The sequence below is a fragment of the Plasmodium berghei genome (genome assembly GCF_900002375.2).
Source record: "Plasmodium berghei ANKA genome assembly, chromosome: 7".
In the NCBI taxonomy this organism is placed as follows: domain Eukaryota; phylum Apicomplexa; class Aconoidasida; order Haemosporida; family Plasmodiidae; genus Plasmodium; species Plasmodium berghei.
In genome coordinates, this window is record NC_036165.2 from 762716 (window position 1) to 785811 (window position 23096).

Sequence of the window (23096 nt, forward strand, 5' to 3'; positions counted from 1 at the left end):
ACTCTTAACTAAAGGAAATGTAAAAAAAAAAAAAATGAAAGGCGAAAATAAAAGTAACATCGTGGAAAAGAAAAAAAAAAAATATGTATTAGATTCGAACAGTTTAATTAAATTTAAAGATTTTTTGTTTATGAATTATGATTGTTATATAACAGAAGGCGTAATCAAAGAAATTAAAGATGAATCATCACGAAATAAATTAAACAATATACTTCCTTTACTAAAAATATCAAGAGCTGAGCAAAATGATATTAATTTTATAAAGCATTTTTCAAAATTAACTGGGGACTATGATTCATTAAGTGAAGTAGATATAGAAGTCATAGCATTGACATATAATTTACATAGAAAATTTGGAGATGTTTCAAAGTTAAATGCTAGCCCCATGGAAACCATTTATAAATATGACGATGTTCAATATGACTATTCCAACCTTAATTCTAAAAATAATCGAAATAATAAAACAGATACTTTTGAAAAACGGGAAGATGGCGAAGTGGAAGAAAAGGAGGAGGTAGAAGAGGATGAAAAAAAGGAAAAAGATGAAGATGAAGAAGGTGAAAAAGATGAAGAAGATGAAGAAGGCGACGAGGTTACTGAGGAAGAAGTGGGGGAAGATGGGGAGGAGAAAAATAAAAAGATCTTTGGGATAGAAACAATAAAAGAAGAAGTGGTAGAAGTTGATGAAAATAAAAATGATGATGATGGGGGTAAATGGATTAATGTGAATAATTTTGATGTATTTAATTTAAATGTAGATCAAAATAAAAAATTTGAAAGTGATATAGCATGTGTTACAACAGATTATGCTATGCAAAATGTATTATATCAAATTGGGTTAAATGTTATAACTATTGATGGATATCAAATAAGATCTATTAAATTATGGGGATATATATGTACATCATGTTATTTTTTTATGAGAAAAAATTCGTTGTTATTTTGCTCAAAGTGTGGCAATAATAGTTTGAGAAAAGTTAATGTAATTGTGGATAATGAATTAAAAAAATTAGTTGTAAAAATCCCCAATTTTAAAGTAAATTATAAAAATACTATATTTAGTATTCCCAAAAAAAAAAATAAAAATAAATCCAAAAATAAATTTGAAGATAAGCTTCAGATATTTAGAGAAGATGAATTATTAATAGGAGGAAGAAAGCAATATTTAAATTATCAAAAAAAATTATATGATAGTCAAAAAAATATTAAATACCCTTTTAAGGATGAAAATATGGGTGAATATATAAATGACTGGACATATAGAACAACCTTAAAAAATGGTAAAATAGCTATTCTTAAAAATCCCAAAATTATTGTAGGAGGTAAACGAAATACTCACCATAAAAGGAAATGAATTGATGATACATTGAAGTGTTGGTATGAAATGACTATATATATGTACCTTTTTATTAATTTTAATTTTTTTGTTATTCTTTGCAAGCAATTGCACGTTTTTTCTTCGTTTTAAAATTTCGAGGCACGTGCATTTGCCCGCATATATGTTGCATATGAAAATAAAACTTTTAAAAACTATTTGACTTTTTTTCTAAATTTTATCCAAAAAGTAAAATATTTATTTAGTAATCTGCTGCCAAAAGTGTGTACATACAGCCAAAAGAAATAATAACAAAACAAAAATAATGACGAAATAAAAATAGCAATTTCTTATATTCTCAAACTTGCCTAAATCGCTTGCTTGTGCGCGAATAGAAAGAAGTATGCCACTTTGAAACAAAATATAGTTTACTTGAAATTGTAGTAAGTTATATGTGCATTGTTTATATACGCTTCATAAGTTTTGTTCAAAAAAAAAAGATAAGTCTATTACGTCAAAGGAAAATAAAACCATCATAGTAGTTACATTGAAACAACAAAAAATTTTTTAATTAATATATTTTTTTTTAATTGATGCTTTTTTTTAATTATTCATTAAATTAAATAAATTATTTGACACACAAAATGAAAGAAATTATAATTTTTTTATTTTTTTTTCTGTATATTGCATGCTATTCAATTGTATTGGCTAAAATTCCTATAGAAAACCCGCCTTTTATATTTAGCAAAAACAGAAAAGGTAGAAAATAAAATTAAATAAATTTAAAATATTGTCAAATATTGTGTTCAAATTAATAATATAATTCTTAAAAAAAAATATAGATGATATAAATATGTTCCTTGGAAATGAAACTATAAGTGATGATTTATTGAAGCCATCTTATTTGATGGATGTGACTTTAGAGAATTTTCCAAATCCATTTATTCATCCTTCTTTGTGTAATAGAAATGGATTAAAATATTCTTACATATGTGATCCTAATAAAATATTGTCTACATATACAGCAGACAAAATTGAAGGTATTGCACATACACACACATATATATATTTATTTAACTATGACTTATTTTCATTTTAATTAATAAAAACGAAAAAGAAGTTATCATATTAGCTTGTAAATATAAAAAAAGAAAATATGCTATTTTATAAATTTTTGTTTTATTTTCTAAAGAAATATTAAGTTATCAAAGAAGAAACTCTAGCCATTATTGCATAACCAAAGGAAAAGTTCCTTACGTGTAATATGCATATTTTTTTTATTTCATTTATAAGAAAAAATAAAATAATTTTTTATAAGTTTTTCATTGCTAATTATACAATATAAATTTATTAAATTTGTAAAAAAAAAAAAGATTAGGGGTGGCCTTAGTTAAAAAATTGCCTTATGGAATTAGTGCAGATACATTTGGATCACATATATTAGAGTATTGGAGATTGGGTAACACAAGTTGTAACGATGGAATTTTACTTCTTTTTGTAAAGGATGATATAAATTTTGTTTTGAAATGGAAAAAAGGTTATCAAAGATTTTTATTTTAATAAAACAAAGAATATTTTATATATGCAACTATATATATGTATGGACTGATGGGAGTAGTAGCTAAAATGAAAACGGTTTTTAATTTATTAACACAGGAGCGCAATCGATAATTAATTTCAGAACAGCTAGTTCTATGAACAAAACTTTTAAACAATATATAAGACGATACTCTTTGGAATATTCTATTTTGAGAGGTAAAAAAATGGAAATAATAATTTCTTAAGAATTTATAATACTATCTATATTGAAGAAAAAATGTATAATTTTTGTGGCCATTTTATATAGCAAATAACATTCGATCACCTTAGATATAATTGCTATATCTATACATTAATACTCATATATTTTTTTTCTTTCATTTTTTGCAGCTGTGAAACTGACATCTCAGGTATATGTTTACGTTGTTTTACTTTTTTAAATAAATAATTATATTATTATTATTATTATTATTATTATTATTATTATTATTATTATTATTATTATTATATATATTTTTTTAACCTTGCGTAGTATTTAACAGAGGAAATAATACCGTCCACACAAACGGCCCAAATGTAATTAAGAAGACAGACACGTCTTAATAAAAATCCAAATAATATATACGTTTATAAGCATACATATATAGTGAGAAAAATGAATAACATAAAACATTTCGTTCTTGCATATTTAGGGTTGTTGCTCTTACTATTGCCGTCATAGTGGGACTCAGTTATTTGGCTTGCATTTTAATAGGTATTCCTCAAGAGCATATGTATTTTTGCATTACTCAATTTATTATTTCATAAAAATTAATAATAGGGTTACACATGTTTTTTTTTATTTTTCTTAGTTTTCTCCGATGCACAAAAGGCAAATTAATTATTTGATGATCAACCAAATTTTTTGTAGAGTTAAATTTATTTTTCTTAATTTTAATTACAAGTCATGCATTAATACTTAAATAAAATATTCTCAAATAAAAAAAATCGTAAAATTGAAACAATTATTTTCTTTTTTTGTTTCACTGTGTGAAAATATTTTCAATTAAATTATTTTGTATTAAAACAAGGCAATAATAGTTTTGTTTTGAAGATATTTGTGTGTGTGTATTTCATTTTTTTATTAGCCCATTCTTAATAAAAGCAAACATATTTGAATTTTTTGAATATTAAAATTGTTATTCTTTATAAATTTATTATTTATGCTATGTATATTTTTGTTGAGTTTTAAATGTATCCTTTTTTTGGATGTTATAAAAGTATATAAAATAAGTAGACTAATTTCAAGCGTTTTTTGGCTTATTATAAATAAAAAAAAATTGGTAGCAAGCTTAAAAAATATGTATGTACATAAGAATATAGTTTTGGGGATATTGCTGCAAAAAAATAAAATAAATTATATTGGAAATAACTATATATATTTCCCCCTCCTGTTTAAATAACCGGGCTATATAACAAGTGTGCACTTATGCGCATTAATTTAGTGTATTTAATATATAATATAGCTATATAACAATATTATTATGTACATGTAATATATATAGTGACATATATGTGCATGCATTGTGCATATATTATATGATTTTTTATGAACAAAACATAAAAAATAAAATAATGAAAGCAAGAGAAGGGGATTTCTTATAAGACAATCATAAAGATTATTTTTTATGCTTAATTAAAATTTGATATTTATGATAACATTGTCTGCATATTTATAGCTACAATATATATATCTGTGTTACATATGCATGTATAATTATATATTTTAAAAATATTTTGAAATAATAAGATCCGAAATATAAGCCATCCATATATAATTTAAAGGAAAAACACGTTCATAATTATAAATTTAATTATATATTAATGTAGACATATATGTAATTGGAGATATTTTTATAAAAAAGCGTTATAATTTAAATTCCCATATATATATACATATTTATTTGGGAAAAAATCGGCATGTTAACATATTTTTCTCTATATTCTTAACTGTGAAAATAAATGTTGATTTAAGAAAACTTGTGTTTATTTGTATGGCTAAATTGTCTTTTTATGAATTTTGAAAATATAGCATTGAAGCTAGAGCATATACAAATTATTAAAAAAAAATATATAGATAGGGTTGTTTACGAATAAAAGGGGATATAGAATAAATGGTCATATATTTGTAAACTATACAATTTTTATATATTTTTTGTGTAACATATATATTAAGGTATATAATAGTATTATAATGCTTTTCAAAATTTATGAAATAAAAAACAGTAATTATGAATTTACTTCATGCATATATACCGTCTTATACAAATCAAAATATGTGCATTCAAAATGGAACTGTTCAAAAATATAACTCAAACTCAAATTCAAATAATGGATCGAACGTTTATGTGAATCCTTTCCCTATTTCTTATATGAATACAAATATGTTATTAGGAAATAATAATACAGCATTGAGTATGTATAACAATAACACGATAAAACCACAGTTTGATATAAATCCAAAAGTATATTCAAGAGACTTTAATCGAAGTAATTTTAATAATGTAATTAATAAAGTCCCTATAAAATACGAGAGTACCTCAAATTATAATAGATATAATAATAATATTAGCAATAACTATTTAACAGGACAAGATGAATGCTTATATAAGTCATGTCTTGATAGTAGAGTGTTTAGTTTACAATATAACAAGAATAATAATAAAAGTGTTACATATGATATATATAGAGATAACTTTAAAAGAGTTATAATATTTGATCTGGATGATACTTTAATTCCTACATGTTGGATTAGGGATAGATTAACATCTAAATATAACCTTAGTTATGAGCAATCTCTTAAAGAGGTAAAAAAAGAAATACAAACAAATAAAAACTATAACTTTGAATCATCAGTATGTTCTGTGATACGTCTATCTATGTCTATATCATCTGGAGTATTTATTGTAACAAATGCAAGGAGTGATAAATGGATAGAAACAGTAAGATGGTTATTTCCTCAATTTTCAAAAGTTTTAGATGAATACAACATTCCTATAATACGAACAGATCAGCATATGGAACCATCTCCTTTAAAAATGTATGAATATTTTCGATATTGGATGAATGCTAAGGTAAGCTTTTTAAAATGAGGAAAAAAGTATTATGTGTTAAAAAAAAATTAAATGTGAAAATGACCAGAATTCTTTTCTCCATATATATATGTATGTTACATATTAGTTCATTATTTTTTTCGAATATTATAGAAAAAAAAGTTTTTTGAAATAATTATAGATCATAGAAATTTGTGTAATCAATATATTTCGAGCAAAATCGATTTTATTTCTTTGGGGGACACTGAATTTGAAGAAGTAGCAACGGAAGTATGATAAAAATATAAAATTTTCAAAATTGAAATTATATTATTTTATGTTTGGAATCAATTATGGGTGTATGGTGTATTGTTCTCTTATTTATTTATTGTTTGTTTTTTATTTTTAGGAACTTCATATGAGTAATAAGAATATAATAAATAAGGCGTTTAACATAAAGGTTCAATCTGGATTATCACTATGCGAATTTATTGGAGTAAGCGAAAATAGGATATATTTATATGAGTTTATAGAACATATTTGGATGTTGTGTATATATGTGTGTAAATTATTTCATTATAGATATGTATATATTTCATGTTTATGACCATGCAGCAACTAAAATTGATACAAGTAGCTTTATCCATAATTACTAAAGAATCTTATTCATATAAATATTTAGCTTTGTCTGGATCTGTTCAAATTAAATTGTAATTTTAATAAAAATTAAAGAGAGATTATGTTTATCTTCATACAAACATGGGCATGCATATAAATTGTTTGAGTAATTTGAGATTAATTTATTTCTATAATTTGTATTTTAATAATTTGAACTTTTAAAATTTGTTTGCAGATTCGATTAGCAATCTATTATATAAGCCAGCTTAATTGTTTATTTTTTTTAATTAACTTTTAAAAAAAAAACGAAGAATTAACGATTTTAAAGGAATTAATTAATAAAATGTGGAAGGAGATTTGATATGGAATTAGCAGATTTAATTGTAGAGGTATTTATTGTTTTGAAATAATACATATATATAGAAAATATAATGAGTTATATTTTCAAGATATAGGGAATATGATTTTTAATAGTATATATAAATATTATAAGTATATATGATTTAAAATGTTTATTTTCCACATTCAATTATATTATATACACATATATTTTTATATTTTATTTATTATTTTAAAAATATTTGATTGTTTCATTTTATTTTTTGATAAAATGTGTTTATAATTAGTAAATCTTATTATTTTAAGTTTTTTTTAATTGTTAATTAATTTTGCTTTTTTAGACTATTTTTTTTTAGATTATTTTTTATTTGTTTATCTAATTATTTTAAAAAAAAAAACGATTTTTACAATTTTCCTATAAATAGAAAAATATATTATGAAAAAATAGCTTATTATTTTTTTTTTATGTTTGCCTGGTCAATTATGCACACGCATTTGTAAAATGGAAAGCATTAAGACAAGATAAAATAATAAGAAAAAGGGGGAATGAATAAATAAATAAATAAATAAATAAATAAATATATACGAATATATTATATATATTTTTTTTTTTCGTTATTATATGATATATTCCTAAGGTATGTAGAAATTTATTTTTTTATTTTAAATGTGGGAAATGATCATTTTAAGATTAAGCTTAAAAAGATAAACCTTAATTTGTGATATAAATGCATATATAATTTGGTAGATTTTTGTTTATATTTTTTTGTTCGAGTATGACGTATTTGAATAACTTATTTAAGTCATAAAAAATGCTACAAAATAATCTTAAAAATAAAAAAAAGAATATTAAAAATGGTGAAAATAAAGTTAATAATGTTAACAAAAAGACAAAGGCTTTAGCAAAAGTACGAACAAAAAATCCACAACGATAGACAAATATTTAGAGTGAAATATATACATATATGACGAATTGTATATATAGCGTGTATATGTGTAAAAAACATTATATTAATTTTTTCTTTTATAAAGAAAACTATACTAAATAAAAAGAAAATCGAGAAAAGCCCAACAATTTTAAGATGGATATATCTGTTAAGAAATTTGAAAGTATGGACAAAATAAAGAAATACTATAATACCTCAATAAAAATGCAAAATGATTGAAAAATATTAGAATAGGGAAAGGAATAAATATATAATTGATGTGTTTTAGGCAACTTAGTCATATATATTTGTATGTACATGTTTAATATATATGTATTTTTCCTTAACAATTATTTTTCATTTTCAAACTACATCGAAGCTGAACCAGTTAAAAAAAAATATAGATGATGAAATGAATAACTATGAAATAAATAAAAATATTAATAATAAGATGTTATTATTTTTAAATGATGATTTAGAAAAAAATATAATTTTAGAAAAAATTGAAGATTTGAAAAACAGTAGTATAAATGTGTTAATAGATATACATAAAGAAAATATAAATAATATGGAAAAACAATTTGAAAATGAAATAAAAAAATTATTTAAAAATTTTGAAGATGATCAAGAAATTTTAAAAAAGAATAAAAATAGTATAGTTCATAAAATAAATATTTTTTATAATAAGGTTAGTTATTGTCCGATTTTTTGAAAATATAATTGTAGAGGTAGTTGCACTTGTGTTTAATTTTTGTTTTATTTTAGTATTTGTATTAATTACAAATTTTGTTGTATTTTTAATTTTTCATAAATAAAAGATGGAAGAAAATAGAAAAGGCAGAAAAAATAATTTAGAAAAAGACGAACAAGATATTATGGATGAAATATATAAAAATAACATTGCCGAAAAGCATATATCAAATTATAATTTCAAAAAAATTAAGGAAGAAAATGATAAAACGTTTAACGACCTTCTTATTGAAAATAAAAGAGCATTAAATGATGAAGATGAAAAGTATAATTTAATAAAAATAAAATATGAAAAAAACCAAAATAATTTATTGTCTAAGGAAAAAGAAGTAATACAAAAGATAAGAAACTTATCTCAAAAAAATAAATGGATAAAAATTATTAACAAAAATCAAAAAAATTTTAACGTTTACTTTGGTAAATATGTATGGATATCTGTTCGTTCATATTATATATATATTTTTTTTTATTTAAGGTTCACGATTTAGAACTAAAAATTGATAACTGGAAATTGAAACTTGAAAATGAAGTAAAAGTGAGATTTAAAAAAAAAATAATATAGTAGAACATTTTAAACAATATATATGTTAGGTATTAGTTGGTGTTTTTTTTTATTTGAAAATTTTAAATATAGATATATGGAATTCAGATTGAAAGACTAAGGAAAGATAAAACTCAACTATTAAATCATATAAGAACAATTAAATTGATACTTCAAAAGTTGAAGTAAGTGCATAAAATAGGAAATCGAATAAATATGGATATAATATATTCATGTATATGTTTATTCGTTTATTTCTTTAGACATAATGATAAACAAAGATTAATTGACATAACTTCAAATTCAAGCAAATGCATAAAAAAATTAGAAGAAAATATTGTTCTCGCAAATAAGTTGATAAGTACGAACAATCTATGCAGGTATTTCAAAAAAAAAAAAAAAAAATTTATATAAGTCTATGATTAGTTAATATTATATCTTTCTTTCCATATATAGAGACAGTATTTATTTATGGCGTATTATAATTGGTATAAAAAAAAGTGACTATTATTATTATTTTTTGAATTTATAGGAAATATGAAACCGAAAGGGAAAAACTTTTTTCATGTTTAAGTTTAGAGGATCCAAAAAAAGAAGATATAACAATTGAAGAAGAAAAGGATAAGCTTTTTGTAATGCAAAAAAAAAAATAATAATAAATAATAATAATAATAAAAAATGATATATAAGCATGAGGCACCTAAATGAATATTATATAATAATTAAAAAATTTTCAGAGTAACAATAATTTAAAGGAAAAGAAAATATGTCTGTTTGATAATTTTTTTAAGAGAAAAAATAAAGTTGTCTTAGATATGTAAGTTAATAGTAGTGAAAAATAAAATTGATATTTATTAAATAATTTCGTGGGGATATAATTGTGTATATGTATGTATATACTATATGGAATAATATTCATGTTGACATTTTTTCTTTCCTTTTTTTAATTGGGTTATTGTAGAATAATTTTAAAAAAAGAATTAAAATATCTTAAGAAAAAAAATAAAGAATATAAAAAAAATATTGATGAAATGGAAGATAAATTAAATTTGAACAGAACAGTGAAATTCAAAAAGGAAGATTTTATTATACGCCCTTCCTAATTTTATTCATTTTATTTTTATACAAATTGTGGGAAATATACACACAAATGTATATGGATAATTCTGTAATTTTTTATATTCAATTCCTTTATTTTTTTTACATGAAAAATAAATTATATCAAAAAAAATATAATTTCAAGTAATTATTCCTTGTTTATTTTGTACTTTGGGAATTTTATATATTTTTTTTCACTATTTTTGAATATAATTTTTTCTACATTTTTGAGTGTTATTTGTTAACCTTATTTTGAAAAAAATGAAAAAGTTAAAAAAAATAATATAGAAATATGAATATTCCATGGAAATTTTCAACAACTCGAACATTTACTAAATTATTTTCACCAACATTGGAAATACCTTATTTTTTTAAAAATGATTCAGAAATTTTAATAAAAGAAAAAAAAACATACCCTTGTGAAGAAGTTATCAAAAAGGAAAATGAGAAGGAAAGAGGATATACAATAATAAATAATATTCATTATATGCAAAAATTCGATTTTTATGATAGACTTATAAAAACATATGTTGATGTTATTTTTAATTATCCAAAATATCCATTACATGTTCAGCACTTGCATATCTTTGGTAAGAAAAATAATAAGAAATTATAAAACGAATGTGAAATAAATAACAATATAATAATTTTATTTGTTTTCTTTTGTTTGTTCACTTCTTTTAAACTTTTTGATAGATTGTTGTATTTGCTTATTTGGTATTTATCCATTTTAAAGTATATTACATGATATTCATATATGGATTGAAAATATGTGCATATTATATATGTTACTATATTTTGTATTTTCAATGCAGGGAGAAATCTTTTAAAAGAAAAAGTTAATAATGTTAAAAAAAGTAGGGACCATAAAAATATGATATTTGAAAAAGAACAAGATAATTCAAACGATTTGAATGAATATCTTTCAGAATTAAATGATAGATTATTTTATAATAATAAAAAAGAAAAAAAAAATTATACAAACTATCAAATTGATAATATTATTTCAAGGATAAAGGAATTTTATAATTATAAAAATGTTATATATGCCTTGTTTAATTTAGAGCATAATAAAATAATTTTTAATTATACTGAAAATTTATTAATAAAAGATTTGCAGCATTGTTTTGTTAACTCGAATATAAATAATAATAGAAGAATATACAAATATATAAATAAGAATGGAAAAGATAATGTCTATATTTATATATTAGAATTTTCTCAAAATTTAAATATTTTAAAAAATCGATTTGAACTTATTAAAAAGTTATTTTATCCATATAATACTAAAAAAATAATATGATATACAATAGATGTGTCTTAGATAAACTAAGCTATAATATTTTATAATGATAAAAAAATATCATTATATATTGAAAGAATAAAATGAATGCATACTACCATTTGGCGTTTTATTTTGCATTGAATTGGGTATAAGTTTTATGTGTATTTTTTGAATGAATACATGTTTATTTAATTCGTTTATTCAATTTTCATTTAATTTTTATTTAATTTTTTATATTGCTGTTGTTTTTTTATTACAAATTATTAATTTTATATTTTTTCGTTGTTTATTATGCTAATATAAAATAGTAATAAACGTGTTTTGTCATTTTTGATTTTTTGAATACAAAAAAATGGAGATTTTGTACATATTTTTATAAATTAATGAGAAAAATATAAATAAAAATATATAAAAAGGTATAAAAATATAAAAAGGTATAAAAATATAAAAAGGTATAAAAATATAAAAAGGTATAAAAATATAAAAAGGTATAAAAATATAAAAAGGTATAAAAATATAAAAAGGTGTGAAAATATAAAAAGGTATAAAAATATAAAAAGGTGTGAAAATATAAAAAGGTATATGAAAAGGCATATTTTTCTGTAATATCGTATATACGTTTTTTATACGCAGTTTGTTTTAATAAAAACATATATTTTTAAAATATAATTGAAATATGCGGTGTGGTCATTTTGTTATATATTATATAAATATGTATAGTTTAAATTCGTTTTTTTTTATTTATACGAATAATAGTATATTATATATGTATTTTAATTATTTTTTTTTAAAATTTATTATTCTATGACAAAACAGTTAAATGATATAATTTGAATAACATAAATATACGCAGTTATTATTTAATATATTTGAGAAATTTACGATATATATATATATTTATAAATAAAAATGGTATTATGAATAAATATATATAATTTTTATTTATAAATTTTTGAATATATCTATATATAATAAGTAAATTTGAAGAAATGACTACAGTATTTTGGTAACACGTTTAAAGAAAAGTTATTTATAAATATATTTGTTTGGATCATACAAAATATAATTTTAAGAATATTTTTGAAGAATATATGATATTTAGTGATATATTATTAACAATATTTTAAAGAACCAAGAAATAACAAAACAGAAATAAATAACTAACGAAATGATGTATCTATAATAATATTTTAAATATAATATATTATGTATATACCGATTGTGTATATATTTATATAGATATTGAATATAATGATAAATAATATACTAAGGAATATTTAGAGAAGTTTGAGAAAAATTGTTTAGAAGAAAGCAAAATTAAGTAAAATAAATTTAGAAAGAAAACAAGTAATAAAAAATGTTGAATGAAAATAAAACGATAGGATTGGTGCTATTTTTTTTAGGAATAGTAGCAGGATTTATAGGTGTGTTTTTATTTTTCGATAAATTTTTTTTATGCATTTCTAATTTGTTTTTTTTATTGGGTTTATACTATTTATTGGGATTAGCGAAAATAATCAAATTTGTTGCAAACAGAAAAAAAATTGCAGGAAGCGCATGTTTCTTATTAGGTTTTTTTTTAATAGTTTTAGGGAGAACATTTTTTGGCGTTTTATTTCAAGGATATGGTTTATATAAATTATTTTTTTCCTTTTTACCAAATATTGTTAATACTGTGAAATATTCTCCGCTCAGTTTCATATTAGAGATACCAGGAATTAAACAAATATCTGAATATCTTTTAAACAACAAACGGTTACCGATTTGATTATTCAAAAAGCAATTTTTTACACGCTACTTTAATTTATTTGCCTTATGTGTTTGTATATGCACACATTTATATATATATAGAATATTGTGTTTTCACAAATAATATGCTTTGTGTGTGTTCATATCCCTGATTATATTTCCATCAATTGATTTTGTATTGTATGATATTATTTTTTTTCCTTTTTAAAAGTTTTATTTTTTTGTAATTTTAAACACTTATGTTTCCTTTTTAAAATTAAAAACAAAAACAGAATAAATAATTTTTAAGGAATGTAATTTGATAGCTATTTTTTTTTATTTTGCTAGCTGTAAAAAGGATATAGCTAGCTACTATAACAAATAAGTTTTGAGTAGTATATATATTGTTAGTTTTTAATTATATTAAATAATATGTATATATAGAAATGTCCGGAATAAGGATTATATGGATAAATCATGTCAAGTTTAGAGTAATTCAAAATGCATCAGGAAAATAAAATAAAATAAATACTAATTATGAATATATTATAGCATCGTTTAATGGTTGATAATAATTGAGTAAATGAGAGAAAGCAATTAAAATAGAACACATGAATATATATATATATATATATATATATATGTGTGTGTATGCGTTCGCAAATGTAGGGTATAATGCTTTTCATAGGACCTCAACGCCTGAGTCCGTGATCTGAAATGTAAGTGTTTTATACATGCGTAAAAATTCTGAACATTTAATAAACATTTTTCTGACTTGTTCATTATTTTTTTTTGTTTTTTTAAAAATAATAACTGTATTTGAACATGAAGAGTTGATAATATAATCGGAAATGTTAAATGATAAATCTGAGTAATGCTTGTTAATATTTGAACTATTAATTAATATAATAAAGATATTATTTTCATATGATATTTGTTTTAAAATTAAAGACATTTTAATATATAGTTGATATTTTTTATAACTATCTAAATTTTCATTTCCATTAAGTATAGAATTAAATGAATCAATTACAAGTAATGATATTTTATTATATTTGATAATACTATGTATATCTTTTTGAAATAATGAAAAAAACTCATTCTCGTCATGTATTTTTTGAATATATAAATTTGTTAATAAATTTCTTACAATGTCATTTTTATTTGTTTTAAATGAAAAGAGATTTTCTTGTTCTTCATTTTGGTTTAAATTATATTTTTTTGAATAAATGTGATTTAAATTTGAGAATTTGTTTGTATTTGTTTTTTTTTCGTCTATATAATAATTGGTATAATTATTTTCGTTGAGTTTCAATTTATTCTCTATTATGGTTGTAAGCCTTTGTATTGGAAAAGTTCTATTAAAATAAACATAAAAAACAATATCTTCCTTTTTTTCTTTATTTATTTTTATCAATTGTTCTGCACACAATGTAAGAACAAATTGTGTTTTTCCACTTCCTGGAGATCCTACTAGTTCTATTAAACTGTAATTAATTATGCCATTTTCGAAAAATAAATTAAGTTTTTCATTTTCAAATGCCAGTTTTTTTCTGCACAAACAAAAAAGTTGAAAGTTATATTGTGGCTTATTAAATATAATGAAGAACAAATGTAAAAGCAGGCTTATGGAATTTGTGTAAAGTTTTGATGGCTTATATAAATTGAAGTTTTATCATTTATATTTTTTGAATAACCTTTCAGATTTATTAAATGTGGAACCTTCGAATATTTGTTGAATTGATCTACATGTATTTTTATTCATCAGGTAAACAAATCATAGACAGTATTTCACATTTAAGATTGTTTTAGTGTTATTATTGTCGGCACATATATATATATATATATATATATATATATATATTTTTTTCCCTTTTCAATATATATTAAAAAAAATAATAATAAATAATATTATTAAGAATAATGGGTTTTGGGTAATTTTATTATATAAGCCCTTTGAATAAACTTTTATGGGCAATATGTGTTAACATTCAATATTAAAATATTTCAAGATTATTATTGTTCATCCAAATATGGCAATAATAAGAAATATTATGGAAAGAGAATTTGTAAAATATTGTAAATTTTTTTTGTTATGCCTTTGTTTTAAACTTATAAAAAAAAAGTATTACTCGATTATATTTGTGGAAAAAATTATGTTAATACAAAATACCGAAAAAATATGCACTAATTGGTAAAAATCAAGAGTATATATTTTTCTCCATGCTTTTCCACTTATGCATATGGATATTCGAATATATTAGTTTTGAACTTTTATATAAAATATTATTGCAACATGGAAAAAAAAAAAATATATATTCTAAAATATTTATAATAAGTTATGAAGTATAAAGATAAATAAGAAATGGATCAAAAGTATATAGATATTATATAGCATACATATATATATATATATATAAATGTATAGAAATCTTATATAAAACCAAATTAAATGGGACATATCAGAGATTTGCATATATTTTTACACATATATAATATAATAAAACAAAATAATAAATATAAATTATGCGCTATGCAGAAAAATAAAGATTCCTTGATGAAGGTGCGGAGCTGAAAGTGATACTTTGATAAAGAACAAAAAGAATATTTTAGCACAAAAAAAAAAATATAAAATAAATAAAATACGTTAAAATAGGAAGAAAAAGTTAGAATATAAAGATAAAATTGAAAACAAAATTTGTATAATTGAATGAGAGAATTAAACAAGGGATGAAAATGTATATGAAAAAAGGGAAAGTGTGGCTTTTCCTTTTTATAATATTCTTGATAGTTATTTTATGTAATTTTAAGATTTCTTATGAAAAAAATAATGAAAGGAATCTTAATGAAGTAACAAAAAATGAAATAGAATATAAAGAGTGCAAAAGTTTAGTACCTTTTTATCTAAATACCCCAGAATATTATAGCATATTACATGAAATTAATATATCGAATGCTTATTCAATAAAATTAAATACAACATATATATATTTTGAATATATAAATTGTAAGTTTTATGTGAATTTAAAATTGTATAGCAAACATGTTGATAAAATTGAATTGTATGAATATGTAAATAATAAAGGTATTTTGTTATTTTCTGAAAATAGGGAAGAAAATTTAATAAAATGTATATTTTATGTACAAGATGATAAGAATAATAAATATGGAAATGAAAACAAGCGTATATTTTATTTTATTATATATTCAAACAAAATAGAAACTTTTAGTGAATGTGTTAATATAAGATTAGATATAGGAATAGGACCAATTGCTTTGAAAAATGTAGAAAAAACAAATTGGGTTGAAAGTAATTATAATGAAGATAAAATAAAAAAAGATAAAAAAATAGAACATCATAATAGCTATATAGTAGTTAAAGAAAATTATAGATATGCAATAAATGATTATTTTAATTTTTCTTTAAAAAGCAATAAAGATTTTTATATTGATGAAAATGGTAAAAAATATACAATCGTATATAATGTTATAATTATTCTCGAATTTAATGAAGAAAATAATATAAAATTCTTTTCACTTTTATCACAAGGGGAAAATAAATGGAATAATTTTTCTATGCAATTAAAAAAAATAAAATTAAATAAAAACTATTTGCATAATATGAATATAGAATATATAATAAAACATGCGAATAGTGACATGACTTGTAATGATATGTGTGTAAAAAGTGAAGAATCGAAAAATGGGATAATATTTTTAAATGCTTTACTAAGTAATAATTATGTTTATAACTTTCAAATAAGATATGCTGAAGATGAAAAGGAAAATGATTACAACAACAATGATATTAAATATGGGAATAGAGATCGAAATAACAAATATTTGGGTAGAAATAGTGAGGGAAAAAGTGTAGAGAGTATAAGGGAAATGCTTGATCAAAATGATATAATTAATTTTAATTTTGAATATAATATAGTTAACAATATTGATAAATATACAATGTTAGATTATTTAAAAGCTCATTTTAATCATGAAAATATTCAAAATACATTTTTTTTTGATAAAATAATTCAAATAAAAGATAATAATATAAATAAAAATAATATATTGCCAATAATTGGATTTAATAAAGAATGTGTAGGGGAAAGTAAAAAGGAATGTAATAAATATGAGATAAATAATAATTATATAATTTATGGAAATACTATTGAAATAAATGATAATTTTATTTTAAATTTTGATCCTAATAATTTATTTAAAGAAGAAACAAAAATAAGTATAATAATTGAAGAAGAATCTTTTTTTAATTTTACACTAGAATCAAAATCAGAAAATATTTTTGTAAATTTATTAAAAAAAAATTCTATTGAGAATGTTTGTAATACATACTATTTAAATCATATGAAAGACTATAATTTATTTAGCTATTTAACTAAAAATGAAAAAATATGTTTGAAATATGATAAAACTAATTTTAGTAGACATAATATAAAAAATATTTCAAAGAAAATTATCATATATATAAAATGTATTATTTTGAAAGGAGAGTATGAACTTAAAATAAATTTTGAAGAATATAATAAAAAATTTGAAACAAATGATATTAATTTAATAATTCAACCATTACGTATATACGAAAATGTTCATTCATGTGATCGTAAAATGAATACAATAACAGATATGTTTTATTATAACCTTCGAACTGAAAATATGGATAAAAAAAATGATAATAGTGTTAAATCTTATAAGAACATTTATGAAAATATGTGGGAATTAAATAATTCAATTTTTGATGATTTTGATTTTATAATATTATATGAAAATGAGATATTTGAAAAGGTGGATAAAATAATAGTTACTATAAACAATTCAATATTCTCTGATATATTTATTATAATTTTTGAAACAGTAAAAGATGAAACTCATTATTATATATACAAAAATTCAAGGGAAGTAACTGAATATGAAATACAAAATAAACTAAATAATAAATTAAGTATATATGTATTAACACCAAGTTTGCATTATAGTGGTAGAAAAATATGTGGTTTTTTTTTTGTTGATATCGATTTTATACAAAATGAAAATAAAAAAGAATTTATTGGAGAAATAACATCATTTAATAATATGTATGAAACAAATAGAAGTTATATTGGAAAGGTTAATCATATTCCATATTTAATTATAGGTTATGATACTTATTCATTTAATCATTTCTGTTATATACCAGATAATAAAGAGCATGTTCTTATAATTTTTATTGAAAAAGAATCTATAATAAAAATAAATTGTTTTATGGAAAATTATGTATATATAGAACTATATGAAAGAAAACACATTGGTGGTGAAATAAAAAAAATAAAATTACTTGAAGAATATCAACAGGTATATATCGAATCGTTTACTAAGGGGGAATATGAGATTGTGTTTAAGTTTAATGTGAAAAATAATAGAGAAATGAGTAATTTTTTTTATTTACAAATATATATATATCAAATAAATTTGTTGGATAAATGTGTTTTTCATATTGAAGATGATTTTAGCGAAATAACAGAAGGTTCAAGTTCTATATATGATTTAAATAGTGTTTATAAAAAAATAAAAAGTAAAAATAATAAAAATAGTAATAAAGAAATTGGATATTTTAATGATAATAATGGTTTTATATTCGAAAATGATTCTTCTTATTATTTTTTTAAACGATATTTACTTTTTCTTTTTCCAAAAAAAATTGGTGAAAAAATTGAAAAAAAAATAATATTACCTGAAATGAATAATATGAATAATTCTGGATTTGTATTAAAAGCTGAGTTAGTATTTCATAAAAATTTTTTACCTTACAAATTATCTTTAGAAGAAGATGGGGAAAACATATTAACCCATGAAAGTAATATTTATAAAAATAAAATTATAATAACCTTTAACATTTTAAATAAAAATGTCAATTTTGTAAAATTATATATATATTTGTATGATAATGTAAATGAAACTTTAATTGAAAATTATTGTCCATATGCTTATTTGAATATTATTTATACACATGAGTTGGAAAGGTATATAGAAACTGAGAGCGAGAAGTATCAATATGACAGTATGAATTTGCCCCTTTTTTTGAATAACATATTATTGAAAAGGTATAATTATTTTGAACATGCAGAAGTTGGAAATGTGGAAGTCGATAATGTAAAAGCTGAAAATGGTGATGATAAAAATCGAGAAGTGGTTCTATTTCATGATAAAAATGAAGGGTCTATTAACAACCAAAGAATAGAATATAAATTTATCACAAGTAATAATAATATGATGTTTTTTTTAGCAGAAAAAAATGCTTTTTTAAATATATATATTTATAAAGAAGGAAAAGAAAATATGATGTTAAATATTTATAAATATAAAGATATATCAAAATTAGAAAAAAGTGAAATATTACCACATGATGAGATAAATAAAGATATACAATCTTGTTGTGAAGAAATATTATCATATTCTAAAACTAATGATATATATATATCAACTTATTTTGAAAAAGGGTTATATATATTTAAATATTCTGAAAAATTGCCATATATAAATATGATATTGAGTATAATATGGGTTGAAACTCCAAATATTAAAGGTGTAGTTATGACTTCAAATAAAAATAATAAATATGAAATTAATAAATATATTGAAGAAACTGAATCTAAATTTTATTTTAGTAAAGAATTAGAATGTGGTGATAAAAAGGGAATATTTTATGAAGAAAAAAATTTGAAAAATTTAGAAAAATTTGTTATAGAAAATATGTTTGATAAAAATATGTATACAGTTTATTATGGAAATAAAAAAAAAAAAATAACATTTTTAAATGAATCAAAGAATATAGTAATATATGAAAGAATACATATATGTTTTGGGAATGATATATTTAATCATCAAGTTATTAACAATACAAGCTATATTAAAGAAAAGGAAAGTGAAGAATCTCATATTCTTTTGACATTAAATGTAGAAAAAGAATGCCAAGTATATATAGAAGTAAAACCACATTTTTATTATTTTATATATCCATTTAAAATAAATATATTATCAAAAAATTCATATTTTAAAGTGTCGAGTGAATATAAAAAATATGTATATGCAAATATTGAACAAGGGGAATATAAAATAGAGATTTCTTTCAAAATGGAAAATGATGTGAATAATAAAATAAGCAAAATTCGTGGAACTATATTTGATGTTATAATATTTCTATATAATACACCAAATGAAGATAAATTAAAAAATGGTGATTTTTCAGATAAAGAAAAAAAAGAGATAGTATCATTAAAAAGTGAGACATCTAATATGAATAAATCATATATTCGAAGAGTTTATAAAAATGTTTTCAAAAAAGTTAATCTTAAAAATTTAAGTGAAAATGGAATTATAGTAAATGAAAAAATAATTAGGCATAAATCTGAATATAACTATTTTTTTTGTTATGATAAATATATCATTAAAAATAATCAAGAAATATTTTTTACATTAATGGATAATGTGTCTTATATTTTGAAAGTATATTTAGCACCAATCTATGAACTAAGCGGAAATAATAATTCGAAAAATATAAACAAGGATTTTGTAAAATTCGAAGACAGTGACAAGAATAATGAATCTCCATTTATTTATAATTTTTCTACAAATTATTTAGATTATACTTTAAACGTTCGAAATGTATTTAATATTGAAGTTATTGAGAATAGTTTGAATAATAGTTACATTCCTGAAAAAGTAATTAAAGAAAAAAAATTAAAAAATAAAATAATTGAAAAAAACACAGCAGAATCAAATATATTATATGCAAATGAGGATGATGAATACATATTAAATGTATATGAGGTTAAGAAAAATTTCAAGTTGGTTATTAAAAACTACAATAATATAGATAATAATATTGAATTAGTTTTAGGCTTAGTTCCTTTAAAATATTATAAAACGAATATTAACACAAAATATAGCAATGAATATATTAACAGTTATTTTAAAGACATTTTTAATACGATATCTGCTAAAACAAATTTATATAGTAGTATAATTTTTGAGAATAGAGAAAATTCTACTTACATATATACACGTGTAGAAACTTCAGTGGTATATTTAAAAAATATTATTATAGAAGACACATTTTCTTTCCCTTTGCATATTAAGAAGGTAAGAAATGAAATGGATTATAGGAATGTGTGTTTATTTTTTTAGTAGTATAAATTTAGAATATTTATATATATATATTTTTCTTATCATTTTGAATATTTTAATTAATTAATTTTTTTTTTTTTTTTTTTTTTTAGGGTAGCTACATCAAGCTAAACATTGGATATGATTTCTCAAGGGTTAACTTTTATGTCAAAATTATGAGAAATAATAAGAAAATTTCAACTAGTAATAAAATTAAAGGAAATATGGATAATGGAAAAATAAATATTTTTGAAAATGTTAGTTTGTTTTTAGAAGAAGGAGAGTATAAATTTCAAATATTTTTTTATAACTTAATTGATAACTATATTCATATAAATAAGAATATGGGCTTTCCTTTTTACTTTTCATTTGAAATTTTTGATTTTGTTGAAAATAAAAATAATACTTCAGTGCTATTAGATGTGTATCCTCACAGTTCAGTATATGTAGACAAATCTTATCCCTTTAATGTAATTCCACAAAATTTAAATAAACATTTGTTTGGATAGTTTGTAAATGTGCACTTATGTACATGGACGTGCGTATATATATATATTTTTTTTTTTTCCTTAACCAGATTGATCTTATTTTTTGGTCTGAGGGAAAAAGAGAGAAACACGCCTTTATGGAAGATGAAATGAAAAAAATAGTATATTTAAGAGTTGATGAAATAATAAAATCGGGAAAAATAAAAATACAAAAAAGTTATTTATTACCAGAAGATATGAATAATCTTAAAAATAATATGATTTTAAAATTTGATTTGAAAGATAATGTTGATATAATAAATGAAAATAACAATAAAAAGAATAAATATCTTTTTACTTTTTTAAATAACGATGTAAAAGAAAACATTAAAGAAAATGAAGTAGCTATGGAAATGAGTAATACAAAACTTAATAGTCAAGAACAGCTTAAACAAATTCATAGTGAAAGTATAAATAAATCAATTTTACTTGAATATAAGAAAGAGGATTCTGAAAAAATAGAAGAAAATGATAGTTACATTTCCCATAATGTGAATCAAAACATGTAATATAAATATAGATATAGCAATTGCCTTAATTAAGGGATATTTACATTTTTATATTGGCTATAAATATATGCATATATTTCATACTTGTTTTTTTCAGGTTTTATGATATAGATAAAGCTATCAAGAATTATCGTTCTAAAGAAAACGAAAAATTGAAAGAAGTCACATCTTCTATTTTTAATAAACCATTTTCAGACCCAGATAATAAATCCTGTATATACATACCTATATTTTTAATAGAAATATACTGTTTCGAAAAAAATAATTTTTTTTATTTTATATTCATTTTGTTTATTTTTTTTATGACTAGTGCATTTATATTTTTATTAATAAAATTTTACAAAAATTGGAAATATTATAGAAATTATGACATTTTCAAAGAATATGATGAAACAATTAGTCTTTTTGATGATGATATATAAAATTCAAAAATAATTTACATATATGTGTGCATCAATTTTTTTTTTGTTTACATGCACTCATATTTTGCATATTTAAATTGTCTATCTTTTTTCATGTGCTTTTAATTTTTGGATTTTCTTTTATTGTTTATTTTCATCTTTGTTTAGTTTGATTTTGTTTATTATTTATTTATTTATTTATTTACTTGTGTTTTGAATTAGTTCAATTTTGTGAAAAGTAAAAAAGACAATAGTTGATATATGCGCATATTTTAGTGCGATTTATAAATTA

At 20.6% G+C, this 23096-nt stretch overlaps 8 protein-coding genes across 8 annotated transcripts; 7 read left to right on the plus strand and 1 right to left on the minus strand.

Moving 5' to 3' along the window:
- Positions 1–34: 34 nt before the first annotated feature.
- On the plus strand, positions 35–1354 carry PBANKA_0720800 (RNA-binding protein NOB1, putative; the record flags this gene model as incomplete). The annotated part of the gene is made up of 1 exon (XM_034564124.1): positions 35–1354. The coding sequence occupies one exon, from the start codon at positions 35–37 to the stop codon at positions 1352–1354; it is 1320 nt and encodes a 439-aa protein (XP_034420952.1).
- A 605-nt stretch (positions 1355–1959) lies between these two features.
- On the plus strand, positions 1960–3734 carry PBANKA_0720900 (MOLO1 domain-containing protein, putative; the record flags this gene model as incomplete). Its single annotated transcript, XM_034564125.1, has 9 exons — positions 1960–2074; positions 2158–2355; positions 2508–2574; positions 2689–2852; positions 2972–3070; positions 3245–3264; positions 3387–3430; positions 3547–3608; positions 3706–3734. 9 exons carry the CDS (start codon positions 1960–1962, stop codon positions 3732–3734), a joined length of 798 nt encoding a protein of 265 aa, XP_034420953.1.
- A 1390-nt stretch (positions 3735–5124) lies between these two features.
- Positions 5125–6788, plus strand: PBANKA_0721000 (conserved protein, unknown function; the record flags this gene model as incomplete). Its single annotated transcript, XM_034564126.1, has 5 exons — positions 5125–5967; positions 6100–6216; positions 6335–6421; positions 6541–6635; positions 6779–6788. The coding sequence occupies 5 exons, from the start codon at positions 5125–5127 to the stop codon at positions 6786–6788; spliced, it is 1152 nt and encodes a 383-aa protein (XP_034420954.1).
- Positions 6789–7694: 906 nt separating this feature from the next.
- PBANKA_0721100 (conserved Plasmodium protein, unknown function) lies at positions 7695–10202 on the plus strand (the record flags this gene model as incomplete). Its single annotated transcript, XM_034564127.1, has 10 exons — positions 7695–7790; positions 7915–7992; positions 8188–8496; positions 8627–8887; positions 9034–9093; positions 9193–9284; positions 9363–9479; positions 9632–9731; positions 9837–9916; positions 10061–10202. The coding sequence occupies 10 exons, from the start codon at positions 7695–7697 to the stop codon at positions 10200–10202; spliced, it is 1335 nt and encodes a 444-aa protein (XP_034420955.1).
- Positions 10203–10489: 287 nt separating this feature from the next.
- PBANKA_0721200 (conserved Plasmodium protein, unknown function) lies at positions 10490–11500 on the plus strand (the record flags this gene model as incomplete). Its single annotated transcript, XM_034564128.1, has 2 exons — positions 10490–10787; positions 11013–11500. The coding sequence occupies 2 exons, from the start codon at positions 10490–10492 to the stop codon at positions 11498–11500; spliced, it is 786 nt and encodes a 261-aa protein (XP_034420956.1).
- Positions 11501–12839: 1339 nt separating this feature from the next.
- PBANKA_0721300 (protein transport protein GOT1, putative) lies at positions 12840–13250 on the plus strand (the record flags this gene model as incomplete). Its single annotated transcript, XM_034564129.1, has 1 exon — positions 12840–13250. The coding sequence occupies one exon, from the start codon at positions 12840–12842 to the stop codon at positions 13248–13250; it is 411 nt and encodes a 136-aa protein (XP_034420957.1).
- A 642-nt stretch (positions 13251–13892) lies between these two features.
- On the minus strand, positions 13893–14975 carry PBANKA_0721400 (conserved Plasmodium protein, unknown function; the record flags this gene model as incomplete). The annotated part of the gene is made up of 2 exons (XM_034564131.1): positions 13893–14763; positions 14908–14975. 2 exons carry the CDS (start codon positions 14973–14975, stop codon positions 13893–13895), a joined length of 939 nt encoding a protein of 312 aa, XP_034420958.1.
- A 971-nt stretch (positions 14976–15946) lies between these two features.
- Positions 15947–22825, plus strand: PBANKA_0721500 (conserved Plasmodium protein, unknown function; the record flags this gene model as incomplete). The annotated part of the gene is made up of 4 exons (XM_034564132.1): positions 15947–21343; positions 21481–21837; positions 21945–22399; positions 22501–22825. 4 exons carry the CDS (start codon positions 15947–15949, stop codon positions 22823–22825), a joined length of 6534 nt encoding a protein of 2177 aa, XP_034420959.1.
- Between the last annotated feature and the right edge of the window lie 271 nt (positions 22826–23096).